This window comes from Myxocyprinus asiaticus, chromosome 44, assembly GCF_019703515.2.
Source record: "Myxocyprinus asiaticus isolate MX2 ecotype Aquarium Trade chromosome 44, UBuf_Myxa_2, whole genome shotgun sequence".
Lineage (NCBI taxonomy): Eukaryota > Metazoa > Chordata > Actinopteri > Cypriniformes > Catostomidae > Myxocyprinus > Myxocyprinus asiaticus.
The window spans coordinates 24,757,421-24,774,676 of NC_059387.1; the positions used below are offsets into that span (position 1 = coordinate 24,757,421).

The window sequence follows — 17,256 nt, forward strand, 5'->3', positions numbered from 1 at the left end:
CCCATAGAAAATATATAGCACACTATCATTGTCATTACTGGGAAAATCAAGTTGTCTTAATAAAACATTACTTGAAATGTCAAGTTTTGGGCTTATAACTCTATCGGGAATACCAAAAATCCCTAGTGCTTGATTTTTTAAATTATGTTTCCTTGGTCAAAGGAAACTTATGGGGGCACTTATACAGTTTTAGTTATTAAGAATTCATAGAGTTGTTTCATGAGATGCCACCATTAGGATGATCTGTGTCCCCTTTGGTCAAGTTTGACCCTGTTAACTCTATCTTAGTTCTCCTTGTGCATGTGCAACTGAAGTACATAGGAATATGTGTTTCAGTGGAGAATTAAGTTTATTTAATGATCGACCTAGAATCAGTTATAATCTTCTTTATTTGAGCTGTGTTATTATATGGTCTAAATTCCAGCCAATTCAATTAGAATTATTAAGTAGAAACAACAACATTTAAATAACAAATCTGAATTAAGTGTACTTGCATCTAGTTACCTTAAATTAAATAGTTAAGTTCATTCTATATGAATACCAAGTTAAGTTAACTTAATTACATTTTGGAGATGCTATTACACAATTCAACTGAGGGAACATGTTTACTCATTAAATTGAGTAAAGTCAGCTAATTAGGATTTTCAGTGCGCATGTGTATGGAATGACATAAGGGTGAGAGAATAATGACAGAACTTTCATTTTTGGGTGAACTATTCCTTGAAGGCTGTACCTCGCTCCTATAAATCTAGACAGCAACATAAGGGTTAAACTTTACCTTATAATATCATCATGGCATTCAGAGTATGTGTGTGTGTTTCACAGGTTTGCTATATACCATGCACTCTGTGTGAGTGGGTTCACGTTTGTTTATGTGAAGTCTCTTCCCTGCTGTCTTGCAACATATTGAGAGAGCGAGAGACACGGACAGAAAGGCAGAGAGGAGACTGTATTGATTTATGTCACATTCCCTACACCTCTCTCAAAACCTTCAATCAATTAGCAGGCAGAATTCAAACCACATCTGTGTATAGATCACACATTCCACGAGACTGGCTGGCTCCCTGTGTATCTGTGTGTTTGCTTGTCTTAAAGAGTATACCTTTGCAAGACTATGTCTGCAAAATAGACATTTAGCACCCTTAAAAGGGGTTTTGCTACATCAGTGGTTTAGAGGATCCCATTGCAAGAGAAAACTGTTGAAATGACACATAAACCATATATTACACATACAGGTGCATCTCAATAAATTAGAATGACGTGGAAAACTTCATTTATTTCAGTAATTCAACTCAAATTGTGAAACTCGTGTATTAAATAAATTCAATGCACACAGACTGAAGTAGTTTAAGTCTTTGGTTCTTTTAATTGTGATGATTTTGGCTCACATTTAACAAAAACCCACCAATTCACTATCTCAAAAAATTAGAATATGGTGACATGCCAATCAGCTAATCAACTCAAAAACACCTGCAAAGGTTTCCTGAGCCTTCAAAATGGTTTCTCAGTTTGGTTCACTAGGCTACACAATCAAGGGGAAGACTGCTGATCTGACAGTTGTCCAGAAGACAACCATTGACACCCTTCACAAGGAGGGTAAGCCACAAACATTCATTGCCAAAGAAGCTGGCTGTTCACAGAGTGCTGTATCCAAGCATGTTAACAGAAAGTTGAGTGGAAGGAAAAAGTGTGGAAGAAAAAGATGCACAACCAACCGAGAGAACCGCAGCCTTATGAGGATTGTCAAGCAAAATCGATTCAAGAATTTGGGTGAACTTCACAAGGAATGGACTGAGGCTGGGGTCAAGGCATCAGGAGCCACCACACACAGACATGTCAAGGAATTTGGCTACAGTTGTCGTATTCCTCTTGTTAAGCCACTCCTGAACCACAGACAACGTCAGAGGCGTCTTACCTGGGCTAAGGAGAAGAAGAACTGGACTGTTGCCCAGTGGTCCAAAGTCCTCTTTTCAGATGAGAGCAAGTTTTGTATTTCATTTGGAAACCAAGGTCCTAGAGTCTGGAGGAAGGGTGGAGAAGCTCATAGCCCAAGTTGCTTGAAGTCCAGTGTTAAGTTTCCACAGTCTGTGATGATTTGGGGTGCAATGTCATCTGCTGGTGTTGGTCCATTGTGTTTTTTTGAAAACCAAAGTCACTGCACCCGTTTACCAAGAAATTTTGGAGCACTTCATGCTTCCTTCTGCTGACCAGCTTTTTAAAGATGCTGATTTCATTTTCCAGCAGGATTTGGCACCTGCCCACACTGCCAAAAGCACCAAAAGTTGGTTAAATGACCATGGTGTTGGTGTGCTTGACTGGCCAGCAAACTCACCAGACCTGAACCCCATAGAGAATCTATGGGGTATTGTCAAGAGGAAAATGAGAAACAAGAGACCAAAAAATGCAGATGAGCTGAAGGCCACTGTCAAAGAAACCTGGGCTTCCATACCACCTCAGCAGTGCCACAAACTGATCACCTCCATGCCACGCCGAATTGAGGCAGTAATTAAAGCAAAAGGAGCCCCTACCAAGTATTGAGTACATATACAGTAAATGAACATACTTTCCAGAAGGCCAACAATTCACTAAAAATGTTTTTTTTATTGGTCTTATGATGTATTCTAATTTTTTGAGATAGTGAATTGGTGGGTTTTTGTTAAATGTGAGCCAAAATCATCACAATTAAAAGAACCAAAGACTTAAACTACTTCAGTCTGTGTGCATTGAATTTATTTAATACACGAGTTTCACAATTTGAGTTGAATTACTGAAATAAATGAACTTCTCCATGACATTCTAATTTATTGAGATGCACCTGTACACATCTCATAGATTTCCATTGATTTCATAGCAAGCTAAAGATATATTCTATCCCCTAACCCTAACCCTCCCCTAAACCTAACCCTCACAGAAACCTGTGCATATGTAGATTTAAAGCTAAACATGATTTGACTGATTTATGAGCCTTTTTTACTAGTGAGGACCACCTAAAATATCCTCACTAGTGGGTTGTCTACCAGTTTCACTATATTAGTGAGGACATTCTCAAAAGATTTGCCACTCACAAGTATAGCCAAACCTATACACACCAATGTTATTATAGTTTTGCATTTAATATTGTTTTCAGATTTGCTATACCTTTCAGTTTAGTTTTAGTTAGTTTCATTAATGATTTTGTTAGTTTTAGTTTAATTTTTATGTTGTGAACAAATTTCTATTTCATTTTTATATATTTTAGTTTCAGTTTTAGTTTTAGTAATTATAGTTTATTAGAGTTAACAGAACACTTCCAGAGTGTTGACCAAAGCAAGACATTTGAATTTAAGCTTGGCAAACTTACACAATACACAAAAATGAAGCAGTCAAGCCTTTTTACTCCATCCATCTACACATATAGTCACTTTGTGCGTCTCTCTCAGCATTTCTTTCACACGTTGAGTTGCGGTTTGCATTTTTAGCGCAATCAGTGAATTTATCCGTGCGGCGCTGGGAGTGATGAACTTGCGGTCAAGAGCAGCATTAAAAGTTTTGACTCTACCGAATCACACAGTCTGGTGGACATGCCAGTCCAGTACCGCCGCTGATGACAGTCTGCGTAGGGCACCAAACCCATAGAGGGGGCACTGTCTTACCCTGTGGGGGCACCAAAAAGTCCACCGGCTCCACTTCCGTGCACGTTATAAAGCCCATCACTGAACACTCCCGCATCGCAATTGCCTCATGCAACACACCGGTCAGCCACGTGCGCACACCCAATTAACAACAACTGTGTCACCTTTCTTATATCCATTTGAAATTTTCGTCCTAACCTCAGATCTTTGGAAACACAAGGTCAGAGTCTGCTGCTTCCCAAGTGGAGATCTAGTAGCTTCAACTTCATTATTATTGATGGTACTCTTCGTTTCCGAATCTTTCGCCATGAATGATTTGTACTCCTCGCGATGATTGGTTTGCAAATGTACTTTCAGGTTTGTGGGGCTTTTCCCCTTAATTTCAACACCACAAATCATATGATTGAATGTGACAATGCATTTGCTTTTTCCAGTTACAGAAGAAAACTCGAAATAGTCCCACACAACAGTCATTTCCTAGCAGCCATCCTTCATGTCCGAGTCATCTTCATCTGTCAGTCTATCAGTACTAGCAGGCTCAGCTAACCTCACGTGCATTAGGCTGCATCCCATCTGCAGGTATTCCCCTAAACAGCCACACAGGTCAGATGTTTCTGCCATGTGATGAGAGCTTGTTTATTACAAAAATGATTATTTATTTTTGATGATTATTATTTTATTTCAATTAGGGTTTTAATAACTGTTGTTAGTTTCATTTAGTGTTAGTTTTTAATTTACTTTGAAATATTTATTTTATTTCAGTTTACGAAAATGTTTTTTGATCAATAATTTTCATCTTATTTTCAGTTTTAGTTTATGAAAATAACCCTGGTACACACACACACACACACACACACACACACACACACACATGAGGATCCTTCACGGAGTTTCAGCTGGCTTATTGTGATATGGGATCTGGGCCGTGTGTGTGTGTGTGTGTGTGTGTTTGTTGAAAAGATCAGTGGTTTCAGTTTCTGAGGGATTTTGAGGCATCAGAGAGCTAAAGATAGATAAAGTGATGGTTTACCCACAAATGAAAATTCTGTCATTATTTGCACACCCTCATGTCATTCCAAACCTTTATGACTTTCTTTCTTTCGTCAAATAGGTTTGGAACAATATGAGGGTAAAAAAAATGATCAATTTGATTCATTTTTAGGAGTACTATACCTTTAAAGAAAAGAGGTGAAGAGTATGAATGGAGGTTGACAGTGATGGTAGGTTAAGTTTGTAAAAAAGGGAATAAGAGAGAAAGTAACCTCTACCTGTGCTGTACACCAGAGGAGAAACTGGACTCTTCTGAGGCAACATGCTCTTCATTCGGTTTGCCTCCTCAGGATGGTTAAAACGAAAGGTACAGGATTTACCCAGACAGAGTGTGTAACCTGCAGAGAGAAGAATATAAACGCACATGGACTTAATCAACCTGAGAAAGGCCAAAAAACACCATTATGTGTTAGTTGGTTTTCTTTTTAAATCATACTGACCATTGAAATCCCATGGAGTAAAGACACCAGGGTCAAAACTTAGAGATTACCTTTTCTTGATGATAAAATGCTTTCTCTTATTCTAGTTTCTTGTGCAAAGACAACTATATGTAAGCCATTTTTAGCGTTCAACATTTTTGCTGGGTGAAAACAAACAAACAAACAAACAAACAAACAAAAGCTGACCAATAAGACAAGTAAGCATTCGGGTCATGTGTCCGGAACCAGCATTCACGGTAGATATTGAGCTGTTGTACTGCAGGTCTTTAGGTAAAGTATATATTAAAAAGCCATAGCTGCAACAAAAATGTGGGATTATGTTTCTCAAGGCATGAGAGGGATATAGAGACATTATTACTCATAATCACTCAGAATGTTTACTGAAAATAGAATTAAAATGTATATTTCAGTCAGATTAAAACAATAATTTGTCTTTTTATGTTCAAATTTCATGTAGCTGCTATAGTCCGAAATCGTACCAGTTCGTGTTTTGCAAAGTTGGAATAAGATAATGCGATTTTACCTTGCCTTTGTCCAGGAAAATTCTCCAAAAGACAGACGTGACACACAACATAGGCACTTCCTCAGTTGATGCCCTTCCTTCAAATATTCCATTACACATCGTATCATGTATACTTGGACAGACAGATTAAAGGGATAGTTCACCCAAAAATGTAAATTCTCTAAAAAATTTACCATCCCAGATGTGTATGACTTGAGTAAATTATGAGATAATGTTCATTTTTGGGTGAACTATACTTTTAAGACTGTAGCTCCACTACACACAGAAAAAAATAAAAATAAAATAAAATAAAATCATGATGTAGATCGATTATAACTTAGTATGTAAACGTACTGACTGTTTTTGGTTATGTAGTTCTAGAGCTCAATAAGCTAACAGGATGTTTTCTCTTAAAAAAAAAAAGAAAAGAAAAGAAAAGAAAAGTCTGTTCTTAATTCAGTTTAATATGCTATTTTTCAACCTCATAATACCACTTACTTCTGTTGTCACTCAGTGTTGCTGCACATATTAAAGAACAAAGCTTATTTTACTATGAAAGTGGCTTTAACATTAAATTTTCCTGATTGTCTATAAGAAAGCACTGGGTATGAGGTTTTGGGTCTGCTTTTTCCACTAATCTGAAATCAGAGACCACAGACCGGCAAATGGATGCAAGCCTGGAAAAAGGTCATAGAGAGCGGAATAATGGCTTGTGGAAAATATACGGGACCTCTTTTTTCCTCCTCAGTGAAACCCCAAAATATTGGCCTCTGTGGTCTTTTTTTGCTGGATATGAGAAATGAGGGTGTAAAAGTTGAAAAAGCCAGTCTGAGGAAAACAACTCCATTCAAAACTGTCTGTGAATTTGCTAGATTTTTGCCATGCTCATTGGTTTTACAAAGGAACAACACTGATTGGCGTTTAATAGACATACTATATGCTTCCAGCACAGTTGTATAAAGGTCTATTTCCATGCATAATCCATTTAGTCTGAATCAAAGATGGAACCACATGCTACAAAAGGTGAAAAGTTCCCTGAACGCCCATGACTGCCCCACCTTCACGTTTCAGTAACCTCTGTTGAGTGGACTTAAGTCTTGTGTGTCATTAACATGCCAAACCACATTCAGTCTCCTAAATCTGTCCACGCATTCCTGAGTTTTGTACACTGGCAGAACATTCAGTTTTGACTGGTTTCTCTGGACTTTACTTTATAAAGTTCCAAATGTGTACACAACGGACACAGATGGTCTAAGCCACACGATGCACTGATTTCATAACAACAGGAATAACACTTTCAGAGAAACACACTGCAGTCTTGAAACAAAAGCATTCACGTGTGTGTGTGCGCACATGCGTGCCTAATAGTGATGAGAAGTTCGATTCTTTTCCGTGAACCGGTTCTTTTGGGCGGTTCGTTTCAATGAACTGGTTCAAAAAACCGATTCATCAGTTCATGTATGTCATCACGTAATGACGTCACTATATATAATGCTAATATGCCGGTGTCCTAGAAAACACGCACAAACACATTCAATAAAGCCATATGTAAGGGCATATTGCTGATTATAACATTGTATTTAATTAAGTTATAATAATAAGGGTGTTTATTGTCATCAGTGTTTCATTCAGTGATCTTACAATACATCCTACATTAATGTTTTCACCTAAAGCACCCAATACTGACACTGATATACAAACATGGATGTTCTACACATGTTTAAAGCATAAAAAGTGATTAAACTAGTTTTAATCAACTCATCCTTTTTTACAGAAACCATGATCCAGCTAATCACAACTTCAAATATAATCTGCATGCACAATACTCTATAGTAAAATTTGTTTACATCTCTCGACTGAAATGTTTCGCCCCCTCATTCAAGTCCTCAGTTCACGCATGCTCATCAGCTGCTCACTGATCAGCAGTTCTCAGTATTATGTCAGAAAGAGGCGATTCTCAGTTCAGTGTACTGGTGACTCGCAAACTGCTGTGATCGACTCAATGTACTGCTGACGTGAGAGCTGCTGTCCTCGGATCAGTGTACTGTTGACTCGAGAACTGCTGTCCTCGGATCAGTGTACTGTTGACTCGAGAACTGCTGTCCTCGGATCAGTGTACTGTTGACTCGAGAACTGCTGTCCTCGGATCAGTGTACTGTTGACTCGAGATCTGCTGTGATCAACTCAATGTACTGTTGACTCAAGAGCTGCTGTCCTCGGATCAGTGTACTGTTGACTCGAGAACTGCTGCGAGTGACTCATTGTACTGTTGACTCAAGAGCTGCTGTCCTCGGATCAATGTACTGTTGACTCGAGATCTGCTGTGATCAACTCAATGTACTGTTGACTCAAGAGCTGCTGTCCTCGGATCAGTGTACTGTTGACTCGAGATCTGCTGTGATCAACTCAATGTACTGTTGACTCAAGAGCTGCTGTCCTCGGATCAATGTACTGTTGACTCGAGAACTGCTGTGATTGACTCAATGTACTGCTAACATAAGAGCTGTAGACTGGATCATTTTCATACGATGATAAAACGGTAATACAATCAAATCATAAACATATTTCCAGTATGTTTTCTTTGTTACACACTGTTCAGCAAAATACAAGTGAAACATACATTTCACACCTTAATCACACACGTGCTGAATGTCAGCAACTCATCGGTTCTCAGGATGTTGGACACCTCCGAAAGAGGCGATTCTCAGTTCAGTGTACTGTTGACTCGAGAATGGTTACGAGTGACTCATTGTACTGTTGACTCGAGAACTGCTGCACGCGACTCATTGTACTGTTGACTCGAGAGCTGTTGTGACCCAAGTGTTCAGTCCGATTTGTGAACTAGTTGGAATGGTTAATTGCAAAGAAGAGTTGGCAAAAGCAGATATCACCAGTTCTAGGATAATATTACTCTCAGTTTTCGGCTCATTTCGATTTGGAGTGTCAGGCACATCTGAGAGACAGGTTAATATAGAGTAACTTGTGGATCAGTGTTGACTTGAGACAAGAACTGTTTCAAACGATTCTGTCCGATTTGGTGAACTAGTTCAACTCATTCACTAAAAAGAACCGGTTCAAAAGAATGATTCATTCACAAACTGGACATCACTAGTGCCTAACAGCGATAAGTGTTTAGTCTACACAGCTGTGCTCCAAAGGCTAAAAAGCTAAATATATAAACTTTAAAAGTAACAGAGGTTTACATGTCTAAGTGTAACACCCCAATCTAAGGTGTTCCTGCCAATGTGTTTGACCGCATGCGATTGCAATTTTTTGTCATCTAAGTATTCGCACGTAACTAATTATTCACAGAACACATTTGCGAAGGTTAATAAAATGTTTCCAGGACTCAAACAGACTTTCATAAAAGAGTTAATGCTGTTTATTGCAAGTCTTTTCCTGCACCACAAACGAATCACCAACACAGCTGCTTCATTAAAAAAAAAAAAAAAAAAAAAAAAATCTAAAGCAGACTTGGATTAAAAATAAGATCCCTTTGATCACATAATGAAATGTGCATGTTAGTTTATGCACAGTTCGCTGCTCAAATTATTCGATTAACCCAGCACCACAAGGAATCAATCTTCTGGTACAATGAAACATTTAACATATCTGTTCAAGGCTATAAATCTGAGATCAAAACTGGCTAGCTAATTAAACCTCTTAATCTTGACAAGGATATTGGGTACACATTATTTGATTATTAAAAGGAATAACATAATTGCCCCTTTTCCCTGGAATCATGGTCACAGGTCATGTGCTGACATCCAAAACTTGACTCAGACAAAACAACTGTAATGTTATGATACTCTAAAAACATTTCGGGTATGCTGGATTATAATGTATGCACAAACACATTAACATATTTAGACATAACAGAACATCAGTGGATTGTTATCAATTTGATCTCAAACTGTACATGGCACCTAGAGCCACTGAACGAATTTCTTCCAATATCAGAGAAGATAAAGCTACTTATAATCATATATGAATCCATTAAAGCATATAGGCTACTGTTGACAAAAATATGACGATAAAATTACACTGCAAGATATTAACAGTGCAAGATATAAACAGAAGAAGAAACATCTTGATAATCTGTAAATAGAAGATATTATAAATGGATTCATTTAACCCATTAATCCAGTGTGTTGGGCATTTCTCCACTTGAGCTCCATGAGTTGAACTTGCTAACACCGGCAAAATTAACTGCTTTAAAATGAGGTATACCTCATTCAAACATATCCTATTTATACATGAGATTCATCAATATATCCACAACATTTATGGAACAACTTACATCTGCACAACGAAACGAATGAACATGTGAACTTTAATTAAATGATGCGCTAGTCAGAATAATTGTAATTTGCATTGCGTAACTTGCATTGTGAATACACTGTTACACTGTTAAGAAACACGCTACATGCAATGCAATATCCTTTCAAGGAAAATGATAAGTCTCTAAAGCATGAAGAATTCAGAGTACAGGCTAATTTCTAAAAAGTAGCTAATACTTAAGTCTATTCATTATTATTTCAGGAGCTCAGGTTTTTCACAACAAGGACAGTAGGCTTATGTACATTTATACTGTATGTTTGATATGTTTTCATTAGAAAATGTTCATACATTAGTACCTAAATATTTGAATATTTGATTAAAGTTTGACACCTTTATCCATTTTGCACGTCATCATCAAGTAAAATATATTATTTCGTTTATTTAAATTTTATGTCATTTTTTTTGTAAAACTGACTAAAATTAATGAATATAACATGACAAAATATTGACTATTTTTAGAGGACATTTTTGTCAAAAGACTAAATCTGTGACTAAAACGAAAAACTGTAAAAAATGAACACGGCAATTGATAAAGCAAGTGAAACTGTAGGCCTAATAACACTGTAAACTAAAAACATAAAACGAGCAATAATGGGGATAAAATATACTTTATTAAGCATGAAAATAATATGTACAAGAAGTCAATTTCAGAAGTCATACGTATTAGTAAACATGCACAGTAACTTCCTCTGACAATGGATCATGATCGGTAAACACACGAATAATGTTCGATTCATAAAAGCATTACCTGTACCAGACAACATACTGTATCCAATTCCAAGCATTATAGCAGGCAAACAACTTCGCCAAACGGATAACAGATTAACATCTATCCAGACTGCAGATGCCATCCTGAACTGTGTGATTGTGACTGACTGAACTGAACAGCATCCTCAGCCGGAACACATGACAGCCGTACTTCTTTCCTGTGTTACGGACATGATGTCATGACGTAGAGAGGAACAACATAAGCAAAATTTCACGCCAAATCTGACCCAACAGCTCAAAATAAAAATGATTTTTATAGGCTTACCGAAATTAATCTGGGTAAGGTAAGGACATTGTTTTGAACATTGATTGTTTATGTACTTAATCAATAATGGAAATTTGTTCATTTTTAACCACATTTTAAACCAATCTTACACAGTGCGGCTTTAAAGTTCAGTGATGCATGACCGTAAACACAAGTAATCTTTAAATTTAGCCTATTTGTAAAAGCAAAGTCTGGAAAGACAGAGAGATATGTAGGCAAATCAGTAGTCAAAACTCGAGAGCTTGCATATTTGGATTTGATAACTTGTACAATAAATATGTGTACTCATAAGTTGAAATTTACACTCCGAAATTTAGCACCGATGTGAAAACTTGTAAAATAAAAATTGTAAGTTGAATGTTGCAATCTACACTCACAGATAATAATTCAAAGTTTTTTTCTTAATTCACAATTGCAGACATGTCACAAATGTGTAAAATGACATTCACATAAATACAACTACAGACACAAACTTGTGTACTTTAATTCATTTTCATAGTACAACCACAAATCGGCACTTACAACCTCTCAAATCTGCCACTGCAACTTAAAATCTTCATGCACTGACTTTTGCAACTACTTTTGCGAAAAACCTGTTATAAAACTCACTTGTGCACTTGTAAAATCCTGATGTGAGAGAGCAAGGCCAGTGTTTGGAGGGGGAGGGTCAATGAAGTCATTTTATTGGCTAATGCCTAGCCAATGAAATGGGACGTTTTTGTACGCGATGACGTCACGCCACAGCGCCAGCCCATGCCTTTTTGTTAGGGCAAAGCAGAGCCGATGTTATGGATCAACTGGGGATCGTGTTAACTGGGGATGTGCATGCGTGCAAGTGAATAATTTCACTTGCCTTTTCAGCAGATTCGTTCAACGTGAATTGCCAAGGAGCAAAGAAAAGACGTTTTGCACATTATAAAAAAACTGCTGGTATCATTATTAACCCGCTTTGTTTCATTGATGTCTGTTCTAATGAACTTGACACAGTGTAAGAGCGATTTTAACAGCTTCACATGGTAACATCTGGTTTCCCATGTTAACGTGCACATTGGTTTGAATGGGAACTGGCGATTACACTTGTCAGAGCAGTAAATCGCAAGTGGAATTATTTTATTTGCAACATTAAAGCATTATAGGCTGATCGCTCTTAAACTGTGTCAAATACATTAGAACAGACATCAAGGAAACAAAGCGGGTTAATAATATTACCAACAATTTTTTGTAATGTGCAAAACATCTTTTGGCTCCTTGGCAATTCACATTGAACAAATCTGCTGAAAAGACAAGTGAAATTATTCACATGCACGCACACATCCCCAATTAACACGATCCACACTGGTGGCATTCATTGGCTAGGCATCAACTAATAAAACGACTTCATTGACCCTCCCCCGCCGAATATTGGTCTTGCTCTCTCACATCAGGATTTTACAAGTCTACTAATACAGGATTTTAAATGACTTTTGCTACAGGTTTTTCGCAAAAGTAGTTGCAAAAGTCAAGGCGTGAAGATTTAAAGTTGCAGTGGCAGATTTGAGAAGTTGTAAGTGCCGATTTGTGGTTGTACTGCGAAAATGAATTAAAGTACAAAAGTTAATGTGTAATACAAGTTTGTGTCTGTAGTTGTATTTATGTGAATTTCATTTTATACATTTGTGACTACTAGTCTGCAATTGAGAATTCAGAACACAAGCTTTTAAATATTGACTGTGAGTGCAGATTGCAACATTCAACTTCAAATTTTTATTTTACAAGTTTTCAAATCGGTGCTGTAAGTGTAAGTTTCAACTTATGAGTACAAATATTTATTGTAATTTAAAATGTAAGTTCTCAAATCCAAATATGCAAGCTCTTGAGTTTTGCTACTGATTTACCTTCATAAAACAAGGACAGATTTATCCCCACCCCCTCCCCTTTTCTTTGTCAACCTTTTCACAGAGATAAGGAAATATCTGAGAAAGCCTAATACACTCCATATAAAATAGAGATCATTATAGAATATAATTTAAAAATGTTTATCCTGAACTTATTTTTCTGCTGTCTGCAGGACTTTTCCTGTTGTGCAATATTTTGTGCAACTCTGATTCAAACTGAAATCAATTATAAAGTTTTTCAAAAATGTATCTCTGAGCATCATCCTGTTCTGTTATCTGGACCCTCACCATCATCATGTGAATGTAAGCAAAAACCTTTACAGCCTTGATCATTTAGGATGCATGGTGTACTACTGATGTAGGCCAGGAGTTGTCAGCTTTTTCAGACCCAGGGACTCCCTAATTTAAAAATGCTGTATTGTACTATAACATGTATAATATATAATTTAATAAGATATATACAAATTGACCTAGTTTAGAAATATACAGTATACAGTTTACACACACACACACACACACACACACACACACACACATATATATATATATATTTGTAGCCGGTGGGTTGTGAATGTATGCATGTATGCAAAAACATGGTCAAACTCCACACATGCAATCCATATGCATCCTTCAAAAATAATCCATAACAAACACTCAATTTTAACATATGACTCTTCTGAACACATATTTAATGCAATTTATAAGCATTTTGTGTAAAATTTGATATTTCCTCAAAGAATTCTCAAATGATGAACAAAACTGGGAGCACTCTTGCACAAGGTATGTTCATGTATGTAACACAAGAGAGTGCCGGAAAAAGTGGGTTTTAAAGGGGCCGCGTCCAATTTATGACTAGAGATAAATTACGTGAAATTTCTCCACTTGGCCACATATATATATCCACACACACACGCACACACACACACACACACACATATAATTTTAATATATTTTAAAGGTATTCTGCTGTTTACATACCAGACACCTTAGTCAGAATTAGATAACTATCCAACAGACTCATATACTCTGGAACAGTCTAATAATAGATATTGAGTCTGAAATAAATCAAGTAGTTTGCCAGTAAAGTTTTGCAACTGTCTTGTTGCATCACAGCAAGTAGAAAGGGGGAGTTGGAACAGACTTCTCAGTTCTCCTGATTACTACCAGCCCTACATTGATTGTGCTCTCAGCTTTAAGCTATTCGACCCAAAGCATTAAGAGTCTGGAAAGAATAGCCTCAAAAATGTCTCCATTTCACTTTCACAGTTTGCATCCCTTCGCTCGCATGTGGCTTCTTTACGCAGTACAGATATATGAGATCTTTCATAATCAGTCTCTCTGTAATTCTGAATCATTGAATAAAATGGATTTCACAAAGATTCAAAACCTGAAAGGGAGTTGTCTTCATTTGCATTGCCTTTTGTTAATCCTGCAAGTCCCACCCAAAGAAACAAAGACAGAGGTTTAAGACACAAATCCAGTCAATATTTGTACTTCACAACTGAAGAGTGCCGGAATAAATATGCCTGGTGAACGTTTATCCAAATGGCTCTCACTGAGAAGGAGAAAGCTTGAAAATAAGCAAAGCAAATGATGGATGGTTTGTTGAGGAAATAGGTGAGGCTGAAGCATGCAGGAATTATGGGAAAATGTAACCTTGGGGAAGAAAATCAGTCAAGCTTAATCTAAGCTCTGTAATAATTGCCTCTGGAAGCTCTGAGTCACAGCGTTGCATAAAAAAACGATCCAAAACCAGAGCAATTACACTCTGCGTAACGTCTAAATTCAAGACCCTGCTGGAAAAGACACATTATGTATTTCCAATACATAACGCATCTCATTCTCAGGTCATAAACCTCTTCCCCTTTACTTACTTAGATCGGCACACTGTTTTCCAAAGCAAACAAATCAAAACACTCATGCTCAACAAATCATCAGTGTTTTTATTTAAAGCTGGTGCGTGTATTTTTTTTTAATGTTAAAATCAATTAAAACTATCAGTAAGCCATTCATAGGTTGATTTCTTTTAGAATGCATGAATGTTGTGGCTTAGCAGTCTCAACCAAAGGTGTTAGATTGTCCGAGCAATGGCAGTAGTGTTTAAAAAACCTGTTTGAAAATCATTTCTAAATAATTTTTGCAATCCCATTTGGTGCCACAAATGGCACTTAAATTATACACTGTAGCTTTAACTGCATGGCAGTCCTATACCGTAAATGCTTTTTCTCTCAAGCACTACAAACACAGCATGGGGTCTGAATGCACAGACTGTTCCAATCTAGTACACATCAGTAAAACCAAGATACACACCAATCAAATTGTGTTGTGGTTACCTTGTGTGAGTTGTGTGGGCCTGGTGACAGGGACCCCATCGAGTGAACACAGGTTTCCGCAGGGGTCCAGAGTGATGACCCCTCGTCTGTTCTTGATTTTGCAGTGTTCTGCTTCAATGCCGGGTCCCTCGATAATTATGTCCTGAGGTACAGGGGCATCATCACGGCCTATGCATGTCACTCCTTCAATAAAAAGTTTTTAAAGGTCACATAACTTGTTTTAATGTTTCAAATAGTTTCCCCTATTTCAGCTTAATATTCATTGTCAATTATAAGAAAGACATTTGGAGGTCATTTCCCTGAAAAGTGTAAATTCTGTGGCTCTATGGCATTTTCAAAACATTGCTCTGTTTGTTTGAGAATCCTGACCAGCCAAACACATCAACACTGGCATAACCAATGGCAAGAGCAGTGTTGGAGAGTAGTTTACTAAGTGTATCATCATAAAATGCTATTTTATTGTTAACGCAGCAGTGGAGACGAGGGATTAACCAAATGCACTTACATCGACCTTAGCGCTGGGAAAACCATTTAAGTGAATCGGTTCTTTCGGACAGTTCATGTAATGAACTGCTAAAAATAAACGATTTACTTATATTTAGCATTGGGAACTCTGATTCATTTGAGTTGAGTCGGATTTTGCAGATGGTTCATGTTAATGAACCAGTTCACTAAAATGATTCACTAATTCATTTGAGCCATGTTCAGCCTTAAAGGGACTTTGCCTTCTTTTTTTAAGCAAAATATTTAGGGGCAGATTCACTAAACAGTTGCGCCACTTTTGCACATGGTAATTCAGCGCAAAAACTTGCCACTTATTCACTAACCACCCGCAATCTACTTTAGCAGTCACAATCGGCACTGAAATTGCGCTGCGTCTTGAGTATTTAAATTAAGTATTGTTATTCCGCGTGAATACACCTCCTTTTTACATTATGCAAATTAGGCTCATTGTAGATTGCGCTTCATTCAAGCTATTACTGCCAAATGAAAGTAGGTGGTAAAATGTATTTTATTTAAAAAAAGATGATTGTGAACATTTTCAACCGATCATATCAGCAGTAATTAATCAAATATTCATCAAATGATGGAGAAGAGCATTATAACCTGGCATATATCCAGATGCGCGGTGTCATCAAGCACACGTTCTGCATGTTTAAGAGATGATCCATGTGACTGGATCAAAGTGATGCTATAGAGTCCTGGCAGGTTGTGTCAAATGTGGTGGTCTGCGGCATCCTCCACTATATAGCGCTCAGAATATAACCTCAAGATCAGAATTGCGCATGCAAATTGCGTTCAGCAGTGATTTTGTGGGTGCGTTTGCGCATCATCCGATTGTTAAATTTCTAAAAATATTTTCTTCAATGTATTTAGCAACTTTTTGTTAGTGGCTGGTAGTGCAGTTAACTACTTTTTTAAAAGAAAAGATTGACTGTATTTTAACTTCTTGAAGTTACTGCTTGTACTTCCCCTTTAAATATGAGGTATGCTTTTTGGATGCCAAGACTTTGATGGCAAGTTTTTGATGTGTCTGTCAGTAGATTCAAGTTTGATTTTAATTACCATGTGAGACTGTAAATACTGTACATATGCCTGCAGTGTGTTTATCTATGTTTAAATCAGTTTATCTGTAAGACCTATATATTGTGTAGTTGTTAGTTCAGTTGACATGTTCATTCAGTGCCAACGAGACCTGTCAAACCGTGGGGCTTTACGTCTTTGCTTTACCACCTGAAGGCTTTTTTAAATGAATTTTGATGAAAGCATGGACTTTGAGCATGGATTTGAGTCATCAGAGTTTTACAGGCAATGTTAAGAGAAACACTTGACACGGAGACATGCTGTGTCAAGGAATCATGTGTGTGGTTAAACACTTCTGTTTTATATTTCCACTCTGCTCTGACCTCTGCAGGCTCACACACTCGACCAGTGATGCAAATCGCCTCATTACACTGCGTAACACCTCACAGTCTATTAGTAAGTGTCAAATATTTGCTCTTTTTATATAAAAACATAATTAGGCTCCCCTGAAAAGGCAGGTTTAAATTGTTTTCTGTGTGTGTCCAACG

The 17,256-nt window shown here is 37.2% G+C and overlaps 1 protein-coding gene across 4 annotated transcripts in view; it reads right to left on the reverse strand.

Moving 5' to 3' along the window:
• Window positions 1–17,256, reverse strand: part of LOC127434341 (pleckstrin homology-like domain family B member 2) — a 68,484-nt gene that overhangs the window by 36,748 nt on the left and 14,480 nt on the right. For all 4 annotated transcript variants that reach the window (XM_051687000.1, XM_051687001.1, XM_051686999.1 and 1 more), the window contains exons 4-5: window positions 15,185–15,367; window positions 4,880–4,999 (exon numbers count right to left, since the gene is read on the reverse strand). In XM_051687000.1, the coding sequence (XP_051542960.1) occupies window positions 4,880–4,999; window positions 15,185–15,367 (303 nt within the window). The remainder of the gene's footprint in view (window positions 1–4,879; window positions 5,000–15,184; window positions 15,368–17,256) is intronic.